At 39.1% G+C, this 24,549-nt stretch overlaps 1 protein-coding gene and 1 long non-coding RNA gene across 3 annotated transcripts in view; one reads left to right on the top strand and one right to left on the bottom strand.

Annotated features, from left to right (window-relative positions):
- The window catches only part of LOC140335904 (uncharacterized), a 136,756-nt gene extending 130,292 nt beyond the window's left edge, over nucleotides 1-6,464 (top strand). The window contains exon 4 of the long non-coding RNA XR_011921771.1: nucleotides 6,019-6,464. This is a non-coding gene — a long non-coding RNA (uncharacterized lncRNA). The remainder of the gene's footprint in view (nucleotides 1-6,018) is intronic.
- Nucleotides 1-19,372, bottom strand: part of METTL22 (methyltransferase 22, Kin17 lysine) — a 65,845-nt gene extending 46,473 nt beyond the window's left edge. The window contains exons 1-3 of one of the 2 annotated variants that reach the window (XM_072418905.1): nucleotides 18,630-19,372; nucleotides 10,394-10,553; nucleotides 9,095-9,436 (exon numbers count right to left, since the gene is read on the bottom strand). In XM_072418905.1, the coding sequence (XP_072275006.1) occupies nucleotides 9,095-9,436; nucleotides 10,394-10,553; nucleotides 18,630-18,644 (517 nt within the window). In that variant the 5' untranslated portion in view covers nucleotides 18,645-19,372. The remainder of the gene's footprint in view (nucleotides 1-9,094; nucleotides 9,437-10,393; nucleotides 10,554-18,629) is intronic. The other variant, XM_072418904.1, reaches the window with a different exon arrangement.
- Between the last annotated feature and the right edge of the window lie 5,177 nt (nucleotides 19,373-24,549).

Here is a 24,549-nt window from a genome sequence, read left to right as displayed (position 1 = left end):
TTGAAAGTGGTGACCAATAATGTCGCCAGCATCAAATCTGTAAGTGACCTTGAGACGGCCTTATTTTTGCACAGTAAGTTTGATGCTGACACACATATATTGTAAACATCTATGGGCCTTAGGCAAACTTGGGACAAGAAATGCTTCTTCAACAAGGATAAGCGCTTTCTTTTTACTTCAGAGCAGATTGTCTTTAGAGGTGATTTTAACACCATTATTAGGCTAAAGACAGGAAAGGTTTCGAGGAAAGCAGGGATGTGACAGTCTTTTTTTAATAGAGATGTTTAGACAGGCAGGTCTGGTGGATGAGCACATAAAGTGACAAGGGGTTCACGGTTAGAATAGACTAGTGAGAGCAGGATAGGGTTTTTGTTTTAAGCAGAACTCTAAAGTTCATGCTATCGGACTCTGAATGCTTCACATACTCTGATCAGAGGTAGGGATATCTGGAAACTTTTTAAAGAATTGTTGGAAGGTGAGAGTGTTAGACAATCCTAAATTGTTTTTGACACTGGTATCAGTCCTGGATCTGTGTAGCAGTAAGTCTGAGTAGTGGCAGCTTATCATAACCAGGATTTGTGGCTTTTTCAGATCCCTTGGTAAAATGAAACAGTGTCAATATCAATCAGTGTTAATATGTAAACTACCTATCTGGAGGAGAATTCACTCCCTGCATGAAGTGATCTGCTGTGATTCTCCTGTCAAAGGGGAAAGATTTATTGGGAATTGAGAACTGGTGCCTGATTAGCCCGTCGACTGAAAAATCCTGCCAAAAAATTCTTCTGGTGCTTATTGTCAGTAGTAGCAATCAGCACTTTTTGATTCAAGTTAGAAGTACATTCTCAGCAGTTTATGCAGAGCTGAGCAGATGCAGGGCTGCTGGCTGGAGGAAATATCTGCTGGATCAGGCAAAAGCTTTTGATTGGATGAATCATGAATATCTCTGGTTGCTGCTTGGCAAATACAGCTTACAATCTAAATTTATTGATTGACTAAAGGTTCTATATGAGGTAGCAGAAAGCTTCCCACTTGTGAATGGTTGGATTGGTAAATCTTTTGAAGGGAGTTCGAGAGTGTGACAGGAATGCCCACTGAGTCCCTTGCTATATATGTTCTCAATTCACACCTTCATCTAACGGCTAGAGCGTGGAACCTTGTTCCTCTGGGCATTGCTGGTAAGCCCCCTTTGAGAGTAGTCACCTATGCCAATGGTGTATCTGGTGGTATCTCTTAGACAGATGAAATGCAGGTGGTTGTCTCAGGGATTGAACAGTATGCAGAGGCCTCAGGTTTTAAGATCAACCGTGTCAAGTGTGAAGTTTTCTGGATGCGTAGGGAAGGGGAGAGTTTTGATCTCCTAAATACCTTGCCAGAACCTCAGGAGGAATTTAAAATTTGGGGAATTCGATTTAGGCCAGGTGATTATAACCTGCTAAATTGGAAAAGTAAGCTGGAGATTGCAAATGCCAAGATGGTAAGGTGGAAGAAATAGATAATGACACACAAGTAAGACATTACTTAAGGATTTATCATCACCAGCCCTCAAGAGACTGTGTGTGCTTGAGATCAGAATTTAGAGAATCAGACGAGACCATGGAGCATTTTCTGCTCCGATGCCCCTTCAATCCTTCAAAGTAGGAGTTTACAAAAGGGCGTGGGGAGGGCTCTAGGTATTCTTTGTCTCAGTCGCATGAATTGTGTGGAGTATATAGAACATTAAAGACTCACCAGGATTTTGATAAGGTTAGGAGACAATCATCTGACCAGCAATACTGTACTGTAGGCCACTGTAGGACAGCATGCCCTGTTTATTCATTTTGTCTGCGTCACTTTCAGCAGCTGGAAGGATTAGGCAAACAGCCATCAGTCCCCTGCTCTGTAGCCTGCAGCATCCCCGGTTTCCCTTTTGGCTGTGAATGGTCTCTCAACATCCCCTGCCCTCGCTTGTTCCTGACCCTTTGATCCTGGACCAACCTTTGCCTCTAACTCAGCTTTCTGCTTCTCCTTTGGTACCTCGCCTGGTGGACTGATCGCCTGTGCATGACCTTTGGCTTGTTTTCTGAATTTGTGTTTGTAAGAACCTTGTACTGCTTTATCAATGTGCTCCTGGTCATCTGCCAGCCCTTCCCCAGACGCCATCCCTTGCACACTGTCCTGGAGGCAACTGTGTGCTGGGAAATGCAACCAGTCTTCTGAGGCTGAACGGAGGCGTGCTATAGGTAAAGACTAATGTGTTACATTGGTAGACTGTCATCCGGCAAGTACTGGTGCTGGACCAAAGCCTTAGAGATACAACTTTTTATAGTTAGTGTGGTAGTCCGATAATACACTTGCAATGTGTGTCAGGTATGCATACATACAAAAATCCTTTCTGTCAAGGTGGTGGTGCATGATATTAGAACATATTTTGCACGGGGTGGGGAAAATTTCGGGTCTTGAAAGGGGTATAATGGAAGAAGGAGCCTGCATGAAGGTGTGGAGGAACATCAGGTTTTCTTTTGGTGTACTTCCCTTCTCCCTTGAAAGGGGGGTGGGCAGAACGGTGGCTCAGAGGTTAGCACTCCGCCCTTTGCAGCGCTAGGTCCTAGGTTTGAATCCCAGCTAGGACACTATCTGCATGGAGTTTGCAGGGTCTCCCTGTGTCTGCGTAGGTTTCCTCGGGGTACTCCGGTTTCCTCCCACATCCCAAAAACATGCAGTTAGGTTAATTGGCTTCCCCCTAAATTGACCTTAGACTACATTAATGACATATAACTATAGTAGGCACATTAGATTGTGAGCTCCTTTGAGGGACAGTTAGTGACATGACTTACTAACAGCGCTGTGTAATATGATGGCGCTATATAAATACTGTTTAATAATGGTGATGGGATTTTGCTTCTTAGCCTTGCATAGTTTTTGGCATATGGCCTGTTTAAGTACATTAAGTTTGGCATGAAAGTCTGGTATTTATTTTTCTCTTATGCATATAAGGTATATGTTTTTATGTGTTTACAAGATTTCAATAAAAAAAAATTGACAATCTAAGAGCAAGGGGAAGTACAACACCATACGAGGGAGGTATATGGATTGGCATGTGAGTAGTGAGGGTTAAAACGACAGAAGATGCGTAGGCATCTTTCAAGTTTGAAAAGATGGGTTTTAAGAGCTTTTTTAAATATGCACAAAGAAGGAACAAACTAAATAGGACAAGGAAGACCATTGCAGAAAGTCGGGGCAACCATACAAAAGTCTTGTAGCCGTGCACGTGAAGAAAATATGAATGAAGAAGTAAGTAGCAGGTTGTTGCCAGAGCACAACAGTAAGGTAACAAGGACAAGTGTTGTGGAGGGATAAGAAGGCAAACGCAGGAACGTGAATTTGATTTTAAGGTGAAATGGAAGCCAGTGTAAAGAATTGCAAATAGAGGCAGCAGCAGAAGAGTGGTGTTAAGTATGGATGTAGAATTCATGATGGATTGTGGAGGAGAGTCGGATTAGTGGAATACCAGAAAGGAGGATGTTTCAGTAGCCCAGACAAGAGATGACAAGAGTGTGTACAGGGGGAGAGGGAGAGAGAATATCCAGGACTGAGGGGGAAAAGTCCAAGGTGGACAGACAGATTAAAGTTGCATCTACATATAGATGGAACTGTAAACCAAAGGAGGATATAGGACTACAGCATGAGGAGGTGTATAGAGAAAATATAACCAGTTCAAGGACTGACCCTTGGGGAACACCAACAGGAAGGACAGTAGGAATTACCATTGAAATAAATCCTAAAATAGCAGTCAGACCGGTAGAAAGCAAACTAAAAGAGAAAGCAGTGTCAAAAATACCAATAAGGTTCATGATTTGGATTAGAAGGGGGTGATCAACAGTGTCAAAGGAATACATATGATGTTCAGAGTCTGACTGGCCCACCAGAGGGAAATGCAGTCATTATATAAGTAAATAGGTTCCAGGTTCTAGTCAGTGAAGCAATGCAAACTAACAGTGTCATAGATCAGCAGCACGGATGATCTGGTACTTGTTGTTCACCAGATGTCAGATCAGCAGCAGTTTGTCTCCTTACCTTGCATCAGGCTGCTCTTTCCAGGCCTTGGAGGTAGAAGCATCGCTGGAGTTTTCCAGCTGATTTATATGCATCTGCTCATTCAGTTCCCGCCCAGCCTGCATGTTAGGCTCACTATATAATTTGTGTTTAGACTGATACTCCTTGCCTTTGCAGTAGGTGTGTTTACCTGGGGCTCCAGCTTGTGTCTGTTTCTAAGTGCCAATTCCCTGGTTCTGTCTTTGGCTTGTTTGACTTCGATTGTTCGCCGCCTGGCCTGACCTGGTCCTGCTCTGGTTTTCGCGACTGCCTATCGATCTGGCATTACGCTTTGGTTCCATCTGCAGTCAGCTGCCGTCTGCATGGGTGTGTCCGAGAGCCGCAACCTGGGCACTGTCCGCAGCAAAGTCCATCACCCCTTGCGGGGGCTGCTCTGGTGAACACCGGGCAGTTCCTTAGACTCAGTTTAAAATTCCACCAAACGTGCACATTGCACAGAGGATCCCCTTCCCCAAACTTGTGGCAAATCCGTGACATGCAAAAGAAAATTACTGCCTCTAAATACCAGTAAAAAAGGATAATCTATACCTATTTGAAGCTATGTACAGATGCTAGATCATTCTTGCTGGAAAAAGTCTTTAGTGATTGTTTCCATCAACAGTAGCAGTTATTACTTGTCAGTTCTGTGATCCAGGGATAACTGAGAATTGTGAGAGAACAGTTGTATGGATTTATTACGGAGATGATCACAAAGGTTCATCTTGGACCATCCAGATGAGTTTCTCTTTTATAGCATAGAACAAGCATTTATGGCTACAATAGCCATAGCATTACCAAAGCCAGACAATTGATGAGAAGTAAACAAAATCCTATTTTTTTTTTTTTTGAAGAAGAAGAATCTCAATTTCTGCTGCCGCATGCAAACAGTAGCGTGAGAAATTTAACAAAATTAATTAATTTTTATAGCATTAACATATGTCAAGCATTTCCACAAAAATATTTTTCTTCACCTTGAATCCAGTAAAAATGTATCTAGTATAAAATAAGTACACTATATCTAAAAAAAAATTATACCAAGTTTATATCTAATTTTTTAGTAGATTCACACAGTAATTTTATACACAACAGCTAATACAAATGTCACTTCCAAACACATATCAGTCTTAAAAATTAAATATTTGATGGAATGCAGTTAAAAACCATATTGCTGATTTTAAAAATTTAAATTTATAGGTCTAAAAAGGTATGTGATAGAAAGGTATAGTGATGGAACCCACAGGAAAAACAGGCAGTAACTGATAATGTGAGCCTAGAAATGAGAATTTCTTTTGATGTTTGCTGTGCTTGTGAGACAATTTCTGTGCTGTGGAATTTGCCCCCTGAATTTTACTGTCTGTGGTCATCCATATGACATTTTATAATAAAGATGACTTGCCAGGTTTCCACTACAAACATGCTTCAGTCAGATCCATAAAACCACCATATGAAAGTGAAAAGCCTCCAAGCATACGGATTGTGAAATATATATTATATATAAAATGGTAATGTCCATATGTACCTAAAATATGTTCTAGTCATCAGGCAAACAGGCTAGTTTCCATCAGATCATTAAAATTTTTTACTTGCTTATTTGATAAATGGGTAACATTTTAAGTAAAAACATCAAATATCACAGTTTAGCCAGTAACCAACATTATAGTTTATTAACTTGCTATACATTTGGCAATTTTTGGTTTGCTACATCTTCTTCAACAACATTATTAAAGTAACTAGAAAGTAACTAAAATCATACTAAAATAGTGAGATGTAGAAAATTACATTTAAAGCTGATGTAAAAAAAATGCAGAACATCTGTGGAAAACATGCATATTCCTCAAATTTTCCCCTTTAAAACAAACTGCAAATATAGATGTAAGGCCCTGATACAGGATCGCTGCTCACCAGATGCTTATCACCCAAAACTAACTCTGAACTCTTTATCATTAGCAAACCCTGCTCAGCCTGGGGAGGCTAGTTATGCCTAGCAAACAGATACTCCCAGGACATTTGTGGAAAAAAGGATGATGTCTGGGGAAGGACTGACAGATGACCAGGAGCCCAAAGATAAAGCAGTGCAGGAGAGTCCAGCAGAGGCAAGTACAGAACCAAAATGTAATATACATGTAATTGATCCACCAAACAAGGTAATAATAGGGTAAAGAAAAGGCAGAGTGGGGGCGACAGGCAAAGGTTGGTTCAGGTAGCAAATAATTACAAGGTCAGGAAACGGGCAGGTTCAACGACAGTATAATCCAACAGATAAACACACCAGCAACAGGCAACTGGAGACTGTGAGCACAAAGGCTATAAAGTTCTAGCAGCCAATGGCAGAACAGGATTCAAGCAAGGAACTAATCTGCCCCTAAACTCCAGTTTCTGTGCTTTGTCTCAATGTATGTAATGGGGATGCTGAGAAAGCGTGAGAGTTGTAAGAGATGCTGCGACCAGCAGGGCAGAGGGTAAAAAAACTAACTTAATAACTAGCAACGGAAAAAGTAAACTGTTTATGTGCTAGAAATATATTATGCTCCTACTTTCTTTCTGACATAACAGGCCTGAATTAAACCAGTAGTGCCAGCCAAACCTATTTTATTTTTGATGGGCTATAAGGAATCATTAATAAACAGGATTTATATAGCGCCAACATATTACGCAGCACTGTACATTAACCACCCTAGCGGTAATCCGTGTGTGGTTAAGGAATGTAAATAAAAGCAAATATAGATGTAAATGAAAGCAAGAATCCTAATAAACTGCAACTCTGGTCGGAGGCTGATATTCTGCTTCCTCCCACCATACTGATCAAATTTAAATGTTTATTTCAATTCCAGTTTTTGCACTTCCATTCTTAGAGTATGCACTGGTCCTCATCATAGAAATTAAAGACCAGTCCAGACCATGAAAAGCAACTGAAATTGGTTCATTAATTAGAAAACAGACTGTAAAACAGATTTATAATGGAGTGGTAGCTCCGAGAAAGTAAATCTCCATGAACCTAATTATATGCTTCAGCCAGGTCAAAAGGTTTATTAAAATAACCCAGACAGCTAATGGGTTTCAGAACAGGATGCATTATAAATATAAAATATAATGGCATTTGTATATGCAAAACACAAATACGATCTTTATTATTAAGCCTTTATTTCACAAAGAATAAAGCTGAGGAGTGTTACAATAAACCAAGCACAGTTTAGTTTTTAAAAACTAATGTATAAAGAACCAAATAGAATACATACTAAATGAAAAAAGGATGTTTTGGGGGGATGTATGAAACACAACCTCATATTGTGCGCAATTCAACCATTATATGTAAACATATAAATTCAGATTAAAACAAAACAAAACAAAAAAAAAACTTTTTGTTCTATTTTTGAAAAATTGAGCAAAGCATATTTTGAGTGAAACATTTTATCGAACCCGTATCTACGATTTTATGTTGCAGCTAACTTGAAATTCAAATGGTATTGCTTTTTACGCAGCAGTAGTAGATTTAGGTTATGTAGTCTGAATTTCCCAGGATTCTCATTATCTTGCTCCTGCTGTTGCTTCATTCCTACTGTTACCACTATTTGCTGGGCCTGAGAGCACAGCATGTTATTACTAAATGTATTTTATTATAATTGTAGCTGCCATCAATTTCATATTCCTTGGTAAACCCCCTGAAGAAGAGTTTTTTGAAACGCATACAGGAGACTACATATATCATAAAAAAAGAGATGGGTGCAATTTTATTTTAGGGGTTATTCCCCTGTTTAAAGTTTATACCTGAATATTTGATGAAAGTCAATGCTATTATTGTAATTATGTTTTCAATATTTTTATACATATTACATTTTGGAGTTGAAAATAAAGACTTTGTATTTAGTAATATTATTTTCTGACCAGTCTGACAAGTCCCAGGGCTTCTTTTCTTTCCTTTTTCTAGAGCCTTCATTCCCACAGGAATACATTTGGAGCCTTCATTTTTTCAGAGCCTCCATTCTAACAGGAGTTTATTTGGAGATTCCCCAGAGGATTTCATTCAGAGCTCTCATTCCTGTGGGAATTGACTCAAAGCCTTATTTGCCACAGGATTTATTATGGAAGCTCTTAAATTTTGCTTCAACCTCGCAAGAGTTTATAGGGAGCCTTTAATCCCACAGGAGTTTATTTGGAGTCTTCATTTTCAAGGGGACCATTTTTAGCTCCAATTCCCACAGAAATAATTCCCAGTAGGAATAATTCCCAATAAGACCCAATGCCTACAGAAGATGATTTAGAGCCCTCATTCCCACAGGAGTTGTTAAGTCAGGGCCTTAAATCCTACAGCCTTCATTCCCTTAGGAGTTCATTCAGAGCCTTAATGGTTATTCCAGTTTCTGGATTTTCCACCAGTCCCTTTTATGCTGATGCTTTTTTAGCTCAATACTTTAAAAACCACTGCCCTTTAACATGTATTCAACCAGTGAAATTACATTCTAAAGGAAATGTGATATTGACAGTGTTTTAGTGTTAGTGTATTAGATTTTATAACCAAAGATTAGGTTGTCCAGTACCCTAGAGGAGTATTCTGGCTTGTAATGCATATTGTTTGCATCAAAGGCTTAACAAAACTTATTATAACTCAATACCTCCTGGTATTATTGTCAATTGTCTATTTAATATTACTAATAGTTGTGGTCCGCTTCACAAACAAACAAAAGCATCTCAACCTAGAAATTTACATGTTTTGCCCATGTGCTTAAATTCAATAGGTGAGAGTCAGCAGCCTTGAATAATATTTGCATGTAATTTCTTAGGAGCTTATACCATACTTTTTCTCTTCATTCTGTGAGGAAATGCAGCTAGAAAAAGAAAGGTGACTACAAGATGCCCTGCAAAACACAGGTTTACTCTAGGAACTAAATACACATCTACTAAATACAATGAAATACAGTGTCCTGTCTGATCTATAAATCAGAACCAAAAGTAAGGCTGAGTAATGTTAATAATAGTATTCAAGTTAGTCAAAATAGAAAGTAATAGTTTCATATCTGTCACTTACCTATTTTAAACACATCTTTATCATTTACACATTCTTCTTCCTCTATTTGACCTTCACTACCAATTGTTAAAATAGTTGGGCACACCACATCCCGTTCATTATCTCTAGTATCATGCTTGTCCGAAGGTGATTGCGGTCTTCTCTGAACTTCAAGATCTCCATCTTCATCAAGAAGATTTTCCATTGCTTGAATATCAAATAATTTTGTAGTTTTAAGAACCAAAGAACCTTCTTCTTTACATTGTTTATCTGTGTCTCCATTGTCAGTAATAGTGATACAATCTTCATCCGCACATTCCAAAGAGCTGTTTTCCCAAAGAATCTTAAAATGTGTCTGAAAAACTGCAGAAAACACAATATCATTATGTAAATGTCATCACAATATTTCAAGGTTGATGCCCCCCCACACACATTAATTCGTTGAATAATGTGTTAACACCAGAGGGATTATTTTGTCTCTGCTAATTCTAAATGTAAAGAAGTGTACAGCTAAATGACTAAACAGCAAGGAGGTGAACCTCAGCAGTCCATTCTATATAAAATTGTACATAACTATTATTAATCATTCCAAATCATAACTCTGGGGGTTTGTTCTAGAAATAAACCATCACTGAACAAAACAAAGCTGTTCATCAATCCAAAAAGGACATTGGTCATCTGTTTGAGCTGCCAGGGATGTTTAATAAAATATAATATACATATTTATATTAAACAGATAACTGACTTGATTGTTCAAAAATATTTTAAATACATATTTATCATTTCACTCTTATTGGCACAAATGAAACTTGCCTATCACTCTCCAAACCAATGTCATTTTCCAGTAGGTATTTATAAATAAATCATTGCAATAAAAAAAAATAACAGAATTTGCCTAAAAGCAGGACATGTTGCATCCGCAACAATGTTATTGCTGCAAATAGAAAAGGTATGATCTTTTCTGGTTTGTGATAAGAATCCCAATTCAAATTTCTGCATTTAACATATACACATCCTGGACCATATTCATTCCAGGTTTGCTGGATTACCCAGGTTCTTCTATGATGGTATATCTTTCCCAGTTTTAGAGCTGGAGAAGGTATAACAAATTAGGCCCACTATCAGGACAACACAATATGCAATAAAAAAAGTACAAAATGTTATATTTTATGAATATAACTTACAAAGAGATGTAGACACAAAAGAAATGCACAAAAAGCATAGAAACATATTTACTGCATAATAGTAGCAAAAATAGTAGCAAAGTAAAATGTTAATACACAAATAAATAAAAACAATTTATTTATTGAAGGCAATTACCTGGCTGCCCCACTCTGTTCAGCCTGACCATGAGATGCCTCTTATGTGGGATGCGCACATGGACATCAGATAGAACTGTATCCTTTGTAAAAGTAACCACTTCCATTTCTTTCCCTTCTGCCGGGTCAGCGTGTTTTAATTCATTTGAATAATGTGATGGCTGAAACAACAAAACTAAAATCACTAAAAGCATCATTTAGCTTTAGTTTATAATAGAGTTCAAAAAAATGACATGTATAGATTTAAGCCTTATACTTCCAATTTTTAAAAACATTTATTGCGTTTTTAAACAATTGGTTACTGCATGAGTAGATATATCAACACAGCTTAATGCAGCAGCACATAGGCCAGTGGCAAAGGTCCCTATTAACCAAAGAGCCTTGACTCGCTCGGAGAGATGAATTACGTTGTGCAGGGGTCGGCTGACGTATGATAATGAACCAGGCAGAAAAGCAGAAGATGGCGCTGCCCGAAGCAATGGCTCCGGGACGACACCAGATGTAAGACACCCCTGGAGCGATCAGACTACATTGCAGGATTGAAGGCAAGTGTTTTTTGTTTTGTTTTTTTTTTTTTGCCATTTTCAGATTAGTTCCTCTTTAAGTATGATAAAGTTTCTATGCAAAATACATCTCATTAATTTTACCAAACCAATAGAAGTGTGTTTATTGAATACAAAGTCTGTCATGGAAGTGCACTTCTGAACACCCAGTATGTCACTTATGCGCCTTGTCCCATAGATTTTGTATAGGCTGTTCAGACCTTTAACAATATTAAAAAGCGTGTAAAATTAACATATCTAAGGGGTCAAAACGCAAAGTAGTTGAGAGGACCAGTGGAACAATATAGTTCTGATGCCCAGTGGTAGTGCAGGTGTGATTGCAAACAAGGTATATCATTTTCAGGAGTTGGAAACAATTAAGGCAAAAAGTGTAACATTCGAGGTAAAGCAGGAAACCAAAAAAAAAAAAAAAGGTATCAAAAAATAACAACTTGTTTAAAAACCAAATGAGGATCAAATATTCCTATATGTGTCAGAGTATAGCATGTAATTGCACTCTTAAAATCAGGGGGAGAACAAGGAACTTTTTCCCAGGGATCAACAAACAAGTTGCAAAAAGAATGTTGTCAGAAGAACCAAAATCTGCAAAAGCAAAGTATTCAAATCTAACACAAACAAACCCGTATGCTTACATTTTTTAAAAAAAGTATTTTTATTGAAGTCAACTGTTTAAACTGCGATACAATATAGCTTATCAACAAAAAGAACATATGTAGAAGCACAAGAAAATATAAGATGCAAACTATACAAAAGTCATACAAGTCATTTACAAAATTATGAGTAACAGGTTTGCATATGGTTTAATTATCTTAGTGGTGAGTTATAATAACAAAAGTAAACACTTAATTCTTTATAGAAGCTTACATCACATCAATAAAAAGAAAATGAACTATGAAGTCGAAACTAAACCCTTGGGATGTATTAGTCATTTTAGTGAAAGTCAAATTAGATGGATCACCTTCCAAGATTCTGTATAGATACCAGGAGGTACAGGGGAAGCAGTTGTATAAGCGAGTTTTAGTGAGATGGTTAAGGGTGTTAATAAAGCTTTCCCTATTTTAAAAAATTTTTTTTGTTTTGGTGTCTTTGTAAAGGGAGGCGTCAATCTATTCCATTTTAAACAATTGTTGAAGTTTTGTTAGAAAGAGAAGCATCTAGGCTGGGGAAATTGAGATCCAACAATATAAAATCGTCTTTCTTCCCACCGTTGATAAGAGTAATATCAATCTGTGTGCTCTTTTTCTATGCTATTCCCAGCAGAGCCCATTCTGGGGTAAATTGAAAGAAATTATTCAAGTTATGGCACCAAAAACTTTTATCAGTGGACATTCCCATTAACTGTGACAAAGGGTTGCTGATGGAGCTCCTCATTTGAAATAATTATCTGAATTTGTCTGGTAGAGGCGGAAAAAACATATTGTACTGCATGGATTACTTTCCATGAAACCCGAAACATCCTGAGAAGCTGAGAAAACTCAAATTCAGGGCCAACTTGCTAATGCCCAGCTTCTTTCTGTATAGTCAAGTTCATCCCGTAGGAAATAATAAAATATTGAAATTGCTTTGGAAGGAGCAGGTAAGAGTGTAAGAAACATGATGTCCAATTGGTTGAGCCAATCCGAAGGGGATAATAATCTAGCTATCCTAGCACAATAAACTCCGGTTTAAATTAGGAGGAAAAGGTTATTTGTCATAAATGGGAATTTCTCCTTTAGTTTTGTTAATAAGAATGCTTTGTATGTGGTCGGATTGAGAAGGAGGCAAACCAAAGTTAACCTCCCTGGCGGTATTACTGAGTGTGGCTGAGTTTAGTACTTTTCAGTACTAAAAGCAGAAACCCCAAACTACAATCAGGGTGGAATTGTAAAGGGCTTACCTGGTCCTTCGGCGATGCCCACCCAGCATCCGCGTACCCAGCGGGACCTGGCGGGAAATGTACCGCTTTGACATTTTAAAAATCTAAATAATCAGACCGCTAGGGAGGTTATACCTCGTGCAGCCTAATTCAAAATCATGGCTAAAGATAGACCTGGTGCAAATTCAAAATTACCTGAACAGAAGGGGGCCTTACCAACGATTTAGAGTTTAGCGAATGCCAAAGCGGTCATATTAAAAATGATAGAGGATTGCAAAGGACCTGATCAGGCAAGAGTTCTTTGTCTACTTGTGTAGTAAGAGGTACGCAGAGTAGGTGAACAATTAACTTCATATAATTTATCAGCGTTTATAGGGATCTGCGCACCAGCAATTTTGCCCATTGGAAAGAATATTGCAAACTGCAATTGGGTTTATGTTTTGGATAAAGGAACAGGGCTACAGATCTGTTAATGTTGGCAGTATAGCCAGAGACCCTTTTAAACAGTTGGAATACCTGCATATTAGTTGGGAGAAACGTATCTGGTTTAGAGATAAGTAGAAAAATATAGTCTGCAAATGCTGTTAGTTTTAACTCAGTAGTGGCAAATTTATTGCCCAAAATATGTAGATCATTTTCTAGGATTCATAACAATGGGTTCAAAGCCAAGAGAGGAGACAGGGGACATTCCTGTCGGGTGCCATTGTTCATGGTAATAGGTTAGGAATGGAGGATATTCACTATAATATAGGTAGTGGGATGGTTGTATAGATATTTATTATAGGTGACTAGGAGGTAGTGAGACAGACTGTCCGAAGTCTCCCACACCAGGGGAAATCGGAATCATAACCAAAAAGTAGTCAGATACAATGTAACCCTGCAAGACAAAGCCAAAAGAACTTTCGCAACATACTTATATTTGAAACCACTGGCATTAAAAATCAAAACCATAGTTAAATGTGTAGGGGTGAAGGGAGCATAATCACGCTTAGATTTTGAACTCCTCCCTTGCCGCTAAGGCTGGGTGGGTGAGAAAGGGCCCCGGGTTCAGGATCCATCGATGATGATACAGACACCCTAGGAAGTTCTGGTTTTTACCTTTATCAGCGAGGTGATTTACACTAATCTGGGTTCTTCTCAGGTCGAAGTGGCATCTGGAGGAATATTAAACCCCATTGCTTAGCCAATGACATACCTGAGGTTAGTCATGGGATGGTATTGTGGCTAATTACTTTGAAGAAGTATTTTTACTGGGAAACCCCAACAGCATGGGCGCTTGTTGTGTCGCAGAATTGTAGTAAATGGAAGAAAGGATTTCCTAGCTGCAATACTTGCCCATGAAATATCAGTGAATAATGAGCTGCCTTCATAAGGTGCTGTTAAGTATATAACTTGTCTTGAAGCCCTAATAAGTCCTAATGTTAAAAAAAAGGTATGTGCTTAAAAGATTTCAGTTTGCCAAATAACACATTGACTGGCCTAATAGAGAAATGGCGCAACGTTTTGTAGACTGATGAAAGAAAGATTGTTCTTTTTCAGTCCAGGGGCTGCAGGAGTTTGTCAGAAGAGCACTAATCACTTAAGTCACATTACACTGTGAAGTCCGTGAAACACGGTGGCGCACGTTGTGATATAGGGATGTTTCTCATACTATGGTGTTGGGCCTATACATTGCATACCTGAGATCATGGATAGATTTGAATACATCAAAATACTTGAAGAAGTCATGTTGCCTTTTGGGGAAGAGAAAATGATGTTAAAACTACCCCAAACACACCTGTAAGCAATAACCAGGCGAGAATGAGAGGTAGGCAACTTTTTAAAAGTAACATTTTTAAAGTAGAAGTCCAAAATGACAGCTTTTACATTTTCCTTATGACAGGTTCACATTAAAGTAAAGAAAACATTCACAAAATGGTTTCTAAAGGTTTTCTTTTGCTTTAAAATGGCTATATAAAAATATGAAAAAGCATATACAGTGCTTTTATGCCTTTTACTTCTGGGCATCCACCAACTAACACATAATGTAATACTCCTCTAGTGCCCAACCTATACTGTTTGTAGAAAAAAAATTCCTTTTTCCTATGGCTTTTATTGGACGACTTTACCTATGTGTCTATTAGAAAAAATGTAAGTGGAAACAAGGTAAATCTAAAAGGATGCCCTAAAGCACCGGTGTCAACTTAGCCTATGTTTTAGATTTCGGCCCCTTATGCCCTAGGTAATACAAACATGTATTATTTGTATAGAGTTCATCAGAATAGAGCATCATTTATTGCAAGTGTGGACCTTTATTATGACATCCAAAATATGAAATTACATTCTGCACAATCAAGCTTGAGAAAATTAGATGAGTTTATATCCCAGTCACTTGCTATAATCTATTCTGTCTAACTAATTTATTGCCTCATGCACATTCCAGATCACAGTTTCTCTAAAGGAAAAGATAGAAATTGTGTTCAGGGACCATTGTAAAAGAGACTGAGGATTTGTCTCCATTAGTTTAAAAAAAATCATTTTAAAACAGTGTGTTCATAAAAGATTTTAAGCATTATTGCATTTGTTTTTGTATGCAACACACTTTTTTAATGTATATGAGGACGTCTGGGTTGGAGCTTGTCATTAGGATGTATTTCTACGGTAGAAAAGCTGCAAGAAAAGCACAAGTAAAATGTTTCATTTTAAGAATAAGAGTAATTCATAGGCATGTTTTTGGAATTTCTGCATTGAAGACTTTGAATGTTGCTCCCAAGGTTCTTTAGACACATTGCAATATTGCTGTTTCCATATAAGCTATCACAGTGACAATCCAATAAAAAAATGTTTTGTTTGCTGCCAATGAAAACTTGGCCAAATGTGTCTAGAGTGAAAAAAATAGTGTTCATATGAAGTACTTACTGCTCCTAGATTGTAAGCCCTTCAGGGGAGGGTCCTTTCCTTCTCCTGTGTCACTGTCTGTATCTGTCTGTCATTTGAAACCCCTATTTAATGTACAGAGCTGCGTAATATGTTGGCGCCATATATATCATTGTTTAATATTAATCTACACTGGAGATGCTGGTTTGTTGTCTTATTTTAAGCGAAAAGATGGAGGACAAAAAAAGGATAATAATTTGGAGCAGTTATCACTAGTCTTATGTACTATGCTGGATAGCAGATCCATCCATAGAAAAAGGGAGACCATAAACAAAACCCTTTAAACCATAGTGTTTATTAAATAGAAGGATAAATGCAATATTAGTACCCCCTGCAGAACTATACCCAAAATAAAAAAAGACCTACCTTTAACCTGCAGATCCATTGGGAGGTTTCTTCATTTGGGTCCCTTGTCGTCCCTTTATCTGTCTTCGGCCCGCAGAGGGAGTACCGGGTGCTGACATCTTCTCCTGTGTCCTTCCTCCTGGGTCACCTGAACTTGCACTGCGCAGGCACGAGATCAGGTGACGTAGATTGGGAAAAAGATTGCCGATCTCACTGCATATGCATGAGATTGGCAATATTTTCTTCCAATAATGAAAGGGATGCCGGGATGGGTGGCGTAGGTATCCCGGGAGGCTTTGCGTTCCCATTCTGTCTTGCTTACTGCGGTGATCAAGACAGAATGTGAGCGCAAAGCCTCCCTTTTAAAAAAAGAGTGCCGTACTTTAAAAAAATAAATACAATTTTTACTTTGAATAAAAGGGTTGTCTAACATTTAATGTATAGTAAAATTTTGAGTTTAGGTCCACTTTAACCAAACACACTCATTTTCCAACATAGAAGAGGATGTACAATGTCTGGCATGCACCCTATTTATAGGAGGCTATAATTCATTTCCATCAACCTAAAAGTAGACAGAAGGGACTGTTACAGAATATTGGGCTACACGGTGCATGCACCAAGTTGAAGAGAACATCCCAGGGCTTGTGTTTCTATACCAAATTGCTTACTTCCTGGACAGCATACAATACTTCTGTATTGGAAGGTATTTGTTTAATGAATGTAATCTTTTTTTGTCTAATCATTTGTTTATACTTTATAGCCTAACTACAGATTTGGCAAAAGGTTTCCCTTGCAGTGGGGAAAGCTTTGCATTTCAGGGGTTAAATGTTCATTCATATTTAGGTTCGGAGTAAGAAGCACAAGCAAACTTTGTTCACACTGGTGGTGATATTGAAGTGCATTCCTCAAACCAGAGAATTGCTGCTTCTAGGGTGACACTATATATAGCTTCTCCAGATGGCAACTCTATAGAGAATGAATAGGGGCACCAGTGAGGAGTACTAGAACTGCTCACGGCTGCCAGCTGTCAAATGTGCAGACACTAGTTCGTTAAAGTGGACTTAAACTCAAGATTTTTATTTTAAATAGAACCCTCCTAAATAAAGTAAAAATGTTTTTTTTTTCCTTTAAAGGGTTTAGCACCACTCCTCCCCTAAAGAGGAACTAAACTTAAAATTTCAAAAAACAAAATACACTTACCTTCAATCCCGCAGACAGCCCAATCCATCTGGGGGTGTCCTGCATCGAGTCCTGCGTTGTCACAAAGCGGGCACTCCGGGCGCCACCATCTTCGTCTCTTCTTCTGGGTGGAAGATCGGGTGACGTAGGATGGAAAAAAAATTTGCTGATCCCACTGCACATTCATCAGATCGGCAATTTTTTTTGCACAAAAAGGCTCCTTCTGCGCATGCCCAAGATGCTCCGGCATGCGCAGAGAAAGCACCCAAGAGCCTCCCGGGATGCCTGACGTAGGTATCCCGGGAGGCTCTGCGCTCCCATTTATTCTTTATCACCTAGGAGATTGAGAAATAGGGGGTAGTGCTGCGGCTGTCACACCTAAAAAAAAAAACAACAGAATTTTTACTTTAAATAAAGGGGTTGTCTACCCTTTTATGTAAAGTGAAAATTGTGAGTTTAGGTACGCTTTAAGTCTTGATGACATAGGTATCCCAGGAGGCTCTGTGCTACCATTAAGTCTTGATCTTAATGGTTAAGACTTAATCCATTAAGATCATGACTTAATGGTAGCGCACAGCCTCCCGGTATACCTACGTCATACATCCTGGGAGGCTCTGGCTGCTCTTCCTGTGCATGCATTAATCTCAGGCATGTGCAGAAGGGACACTTTCCCACCAAGAGGAAAGAGATGCTAATCACATGCATTCGCAGTGAGATCCGCTTTTTTTTTTCACCTTCACAGCAGCTACATCGCCCGACCTCACACCTGTGCAGTGCCAGATGGGGTGACATAGCAAGAAGACCGGAAGAGAAGACAGAAGATGGCGCCCTCCAGCGCTTCCTTTGGGATGAAGAGGAATCCCAGGACGACGCGGGACCAGATCGCAAGAAGGACCAGCGCCATCGAGGGATCTGCGGGATTTAAGGTGTTATTTTTATTTTTAGTTCCGCTTTATTAAACAGCACTGTGGTGTGAGTGACAGAATGGCTGGATTAGGAAGCAAGTGTTAATCTGCACTTATTATTATATATTATGGACGGCATGGCTGTCACAATGCAGGATCATTGCATGGTGAGGAGAGGAAGCTGCCTTGCATTCACTGGAACAATTCTGAACTATAGATCTGCAAACCTATAGGTCATAATGCATTGAAAGTAATAAAAGCACCGAATCAGCTTCACTGCCAGACATCATTTTCAACAAGACAAGCCAGAAATGTCAGCCCTGCCTCTGTACAAGTTTCTGTAATTCCTAGAAGGCAGCCTCTTCATATGCAAAGGGTTCATTCCTTTCTAAGCCACCTCACATACAGCCCCTGCACAATGTATATTATAATGTGAAATATATCCTAACACGTTTATTACACGCTAGCACTCACCTGACATACTGCCATAAGAATGACAGATCCTGACTTCACTCAATTTGACAGTCGCAATCCAAATACGTCACTATACGCGACAGACTTGAGAGTGGATTAGAGCCTTACATGGGTAAATTTTTGTGAGATAATCCTACCCTTGGAAACTGTCCTACCAACTGATTGGGCGTGCACAATGACATCACAATCAGCTGTGTTCCTATCTTTATTAGATCGTGCTACCAGAAGGAGATGGAGCTTCCTGAGCATGCTCAGTGTGAGCTCCCAGAGAGTGGGTGTGTCCTATAGACCTGGCAATCCCTGTGCCTGCTCCATGCCCACCTTGTACTGAGAGGTAAACCCAGCAAGCAGCATGAGAGCTGTGTCCATGCATTTGTCTTTATCCCGAATATATAAACCCTCATATCTCCTACACTGATTATCAGAGAAATTTTTAGGGTACACAGGGGACCCTGAGAGCTTTTTCTAAACAAAATATCAGCCAGTTGCCAGATAAAGGGTCTTAAACATAAAATCCTAATAACAATCAGGAATATTCTCACAATAAGGGGGGCTATTTTAAAACCAGGTTGCCCACATTGAGTTTGCATGTAAGGAACCCTCGGGGGCCACTTCTGGGACAATGAGCATTAGAGTACTGTCAATTCACTCTGTGCTGTGGGGCCCCAAATTTTTACTTGCCCATTCACAAAACTTTAAGGCTGCTTTCATGTCAGCGGTGAGGTTGCTGCTTCCTCATGCCATAGAAACCTTCCTGGGGGGAACGCTCAATACCACTCACTGCCTCCTGGATTTAAATCTGCAGACACTGCAATGTGAGGGACTGAGCTGCTGGTGAGGTCACTGGTACACACAGCTGGCCATTTACTTTCTGTGAACCCCAATTCCCCTGGAAAGGGGAATGTTGCCAAATGGGAACGTAGGAGCCAATAGGAAACATCTTTCCCCCCCCCCCCCCTTTATATCCATATCATATATTGCTACCCTTGTCACACATAGCTCTTACTCTCTGTGGACCCCAATTTCTCTATAATAGTGTTATGTAAGAAAAAGGGAAATGTAAGCTGTCCAAGCTGGACGTATTCCCCTGTTAAAGGAAGAGAGACTTGAAGTTTAATTTTTCTTACAATAAAAGAAATACCCTTTTTATATATACCATTTAATTATGCATTTTTTTATTTGTAACTTGTGTTATCAGTTATCTTTTCAATGTATTTTATATAATAGTTAAATATCAGGTCTCGAATCCCCTTTTGTGAGAAGTTGGGAGTCAATTTCAATCATTCAATCATATAGCACAATATGATTCTACAACAATCTGTTTAGGAGATATGACGATTTATGACATTGGCATTATGATAGCTGGGTCTGTGTCTTTGCAGCTTTCTTTTTTTTTTTTTATTGAATCTCGCTAATTGTGATCCACTAAACAAAAATGTGCACTGGGGTGGTTTGTGATCCTTCCTCTAAAAAGGAAGGGCCACCCATTTTCATGAATCCCCAGGGCTTAATGCTCCTGGCAGAGAATAGGTACTAATCCCACCCAGCCGAGGCTGGGTAGACCATACTATGCCTGCCTAGCTGTAACCAGGTGGGACCCCTTCTTTGCAGGCTAGCATAACCCAGCCCTTTAGTTACTAAGCTGGGAGCTCTGGGCCCGCTCTTCCCAGGAAGTACATCACCAGTCCTATATTGGTCTCACCTACAAGAGGATAGCTGCCAAGGCTGAGTCCTCAACCACGTAGGTAAATTTACAGCCACAACAAATTCCACATATCTGTTTCTGAAAATATTTTCCATATATGGTCTACTTTTCAGAACATCGCAGCATTTGCCAGGAATTCCTTGTCTTCTCTAAATAGCTCTTTCTCAAAAAGCAGAAAGCTTTAATATCTTCCTCACTTTCTAATTCAAACCACCTAACAGGAGTACTCTCCAATTCTTCCTTCCTTTATTTCAACTGAAGGGGTTCCCTCATGGTACCAGCTAATTCCATCTCTTCTAGCTCCTCCTCTGATGACTCTTCCTGGGGTGACTCTTCCTGGGACTGCTCTTCCTGGGATGACTCTTCCTGGGACTGCTCTTCCTGGGATCTTCCTGGGACTGCTCTTCCTGGGATGACTCTTCCCGGTATGACTCTTCCCGGTATGACTCTTCCTGGGACTGCTCTTCCTGGGACTGCTCTTCATGAGCCTGTTCTTGCTGTGTTGACATTTCCACTGGCACATCAGCAGTACTCTCTTCGGGTTTCCTGCTTGGCACACATCTTTGTCTAAATGGACATAATTAATAAAGACGATCTTGATCACATAGATTACAGTGTTTACCAACTGAACAATTACCAGGTTCTGCCTTCATACCTTAATAACTGGCAATAAGACTTGAGAACCTCAATACGTATTATGGTCTCTTGCAACTCTACCTTAGCAGATGTTTGAAAAATTGAACAGAAGTCCTCTACATTTTTAGATATTGATTTTTCTGATAATGGATACATTTGTTGGTAAACAAATCGGATTCAACGTAATAGCCACACTCCCTCTTGCTACCAAAGTGGGGATATCTTGACTTTCCAGGTATATTACACAGAACCTCTGATAGTACTGGCCAAGATATCTAGCTTCTGAGTGTTAAGTCTTTTGTGAACTGTTTAACCAAAAAGCCTTTACCATGCAACAGATTCTACACTGTATCCCTTTTTGAGGGCAGATATTTTTGTTTTCAAATCAGAGTCAAAGGGCCTGATCTATTAAAGCTCTCCAAGGCTGCAAACCTGGAATGGATTTCCTAAAAGTAATTTGCTATTTGTTAGCAAATGTTTTCAATCCTGGACCAGATCCATTCCAGGGTTGCTGGATCCCCCAGGTTCAATAATGAATGTGTATCTTCTGCAGCCTTGGAGAGCTTTAGTAAATCAGGCCCAATGTATAAAATATTATCCACAATATCTCAGCTAGAGATTGGGCTAACCAGCTAGATAAGTTGCTATTCCTGCTGAACCCAGCTAGGTGGGCCATAGCAGAGGTATACAAAATGTATAGAACACACATTCAAGTATGAGTAGGTGGGTCACTCATTTTCTGGGTGGAACCCTGTTGATACCCTGGAAGAGCTTAGAGAGTTTATCACGATACCTATATTTCTCCCCTTTGCCCCTACCAAATGGGGATCAGTTCTTCCCCTCTATGAAATGTGGAGCAGTGGAGCGTATTTCATATGCCTTGGAACTGCCTTAGGATTAAACGTTTTTGGAAGTTGGTGGTTTCATTTGCACTGTACTTTCCTTTACACATATCCCTAATTTTTGGTACTCTAACTCTACAGGGGGTAGGTATTACCAAAGGATGTGAGGACCCCCCACACACACAACCTAGGTCTCTTTCTATAGAAACTAAGATATGTATTCCAGATGGACTGGATAGATGACTCTCTGGATCCCTTTTTTGAAATATGTGAATCCTCGAAAGCCACCCTGCCTAGGGACATTAAAAATGAATTGCATCCACATTTGATCAAACCACTTTGTATGCTCACCAGCTGCTACTTAATGATCCTCTGAGATTTAATTTCAACTGATGTTTGATGTAACCCTTTTTTATATTATTTTTTCTGTCCTGGGTACAAGTTGTTTATCGTTTTATTCCTCCAGCTTGAATAGCTTTTTATAATTCTTGTGACTGTTTTATGTTTTTCTTTTTCTTTTTTATTTCTTTTTTCTTTTCTGTTTTATTATGGACATTTTACCAGGACAATGAAATGTTTTTAAACCAACGCAATAAGGGTTGATTGTGAGGCACAATGGAAACCATTGGAGAGATTTTCATATGGGCATTATAAGTAAAAATAGTAAAAAAAGGAATATTTTGCAGATGTTGTGCAAATGTAAATACCAGAAGATGTAGGGGGTGAAAAAGAGTGGACATTGAAGGGGGACACTAAGAATGGCTGTGGAGTGGAGACAACTACTGGTAGGAAAGATGTTGAAGGGACCTGGCAGGTGAAGGTAGGAAGCTGATTAGTTTTAGTTCTTTTTTTTCCAGGATCAGGTTTCAGGTGACTGTCCATGATTCATTATGAGATGACTAACAGGCAGCATAAATTTTTATCCAGGACATAGGGAGGGAATCAGGGATGAATCATCTTCATACAAATGGCATTGCAATTAGGCTGATATGGTTTGTGAGTTTTCTAAGAAAGGAGATATAAAAAGGAAAGTATACAGGCCCATACACCTAATCTTGGGGAATGCAGACAGGGAACTAAACCTAAAGGCAACTAAACTAATAAAAGGAATGGAGGAGCTCAGCTATGAGGAGAGATTAGCTGAACTGAATCTATTCTCCCTTGAGAAGAGACGTATAAGGGGGGATATGATCACCCTGTATAAATATATAAATGGTCCATATAGAGAACTCTCTTCCCACTTATTCACTTTATGATCGTTACAAAGAACAAGAGGGCACTCTGCGTCTGGAGGAAAAGAAGTTTAAGTTCCGGATAAGGAAGGGATTCTTCACTGTAGTTTTAGCAACTCCTATAGATTACTTTGGGGAAAAACTGGATGATTTCTAGATGCACAGAATATAACTGGGGATTAAATCTTTAAAGTAAAGATAATAGTGACTGTTGATCCAAGGAACATCTGATTCAGGAAGGATTTTTTGTTTTCCTGTTTGGAGCAAATTGTACCAGGCATTTTTTTGCCTTCCTTTGGATCAACTATGTCCATAGGGTTTTATATCTGGGATATGTTTATTTCCCTAGTGGAAGACAATTTTTTCTAGAACCATTATATTGTGACTATATTTGGAGGTAGCTTGGTCTAGGAATGATAGGGCAGTGGAAGTGAGTGAAGCAAAAGAGTCATAAAACAGAGTATGATTTATTTTACAAAGATCTCTCTGCAATCAACCTGTTCTGAAATTCAGTAAAGGAGCACAGGATCTATAAAGGTAAAAGGTAAAGAAGTTAAGGTTAGAAAGGAGAAATACTAAATTCATGAGATGGGTGAGACTGGTTTAGAAAGACCACATCTTGTCTAGCAAGCTGTGTGTAACTCTGTGCTAGACTGAGGGAACTGGTGTGAGAGCAACTTGGCTTGTGTGAGTATTTTTGGTAAAACTTTTAAGGAATAGGTGACAAAAAAACAACAAAGATGGATAAAAGTGATTAAATGGCTGATTGTTATGGTCTCTGCCATATTCTGCCTTTCCTGTTGGTGGCGCTGAATGTCAAGGATACTATGAACTTCCACTGGCCACCTTTAGAAAGAACTCATTATGCACACACATGGGAACTCCCTATTTAAGGTTCCATGAGGTGTCCCCATTTCCTCAATATTGTTTACTTGCTTGTTTGTTTGCTTGTGCAGTTGGTGACATTAAACCTTGCTCTTGGCAGTAGCCTAAAAACCTATACAAGGTGTTACAGGGAGGAACTTCATTTTCTTGGTTTCACTGGTAAAGCGTTTGTGACTGATCATCTTCTTCTATTTCCTGGTCCAATTCTAATTCCCTTTAGAATTAAATTAGGGAAACTGTAGCTGTCTTCTAATTTGTGCCAATGTTCCTATCAAACCTACATTTAACTTTACTCATAATTTCACACCACACTGCTATTTCCACTTATTTATTAACCTACTATTGACAACTTTTTCCCACCCTGGCGTTCATTTGACCATCACTAAGTAGTATCAGTTTCATTTCCCATACCTTTTATATACTATTCTCTTCCACCTTAAGGTGTTTTCTATAACTTGTATTCTTCTGTTAACCATTAATGGAATTCAAACACACTCACATAACTAGGTTATAAAAGGATAATGACAGATGCTTAGGTACTTGGCCTATGTGATTGTATTAATGTGCTAAATTTCTAGCTGCATCTCTCCAGACATTGCAAAGCAGATCTGTCCTCTGTG

The sequence above is a fragment of the Pyxicephalus adspersus genome, chromosome 7 (assembly GCF_032062135.1).
Source record: "Pyxicephalus adspersus chromosome 7, UCB_Pads_2.0, whole genome shotgun sequence".
NCBI lineage: Eukaryota > Metazoa > Chordata > Amphibia > Anura > Pyxicephalidae > Pyxicephalus > Pyxicephalus adspersus.
This window is presented reverse-complemented; position numbering and strand designations above follow the sequence as displayed.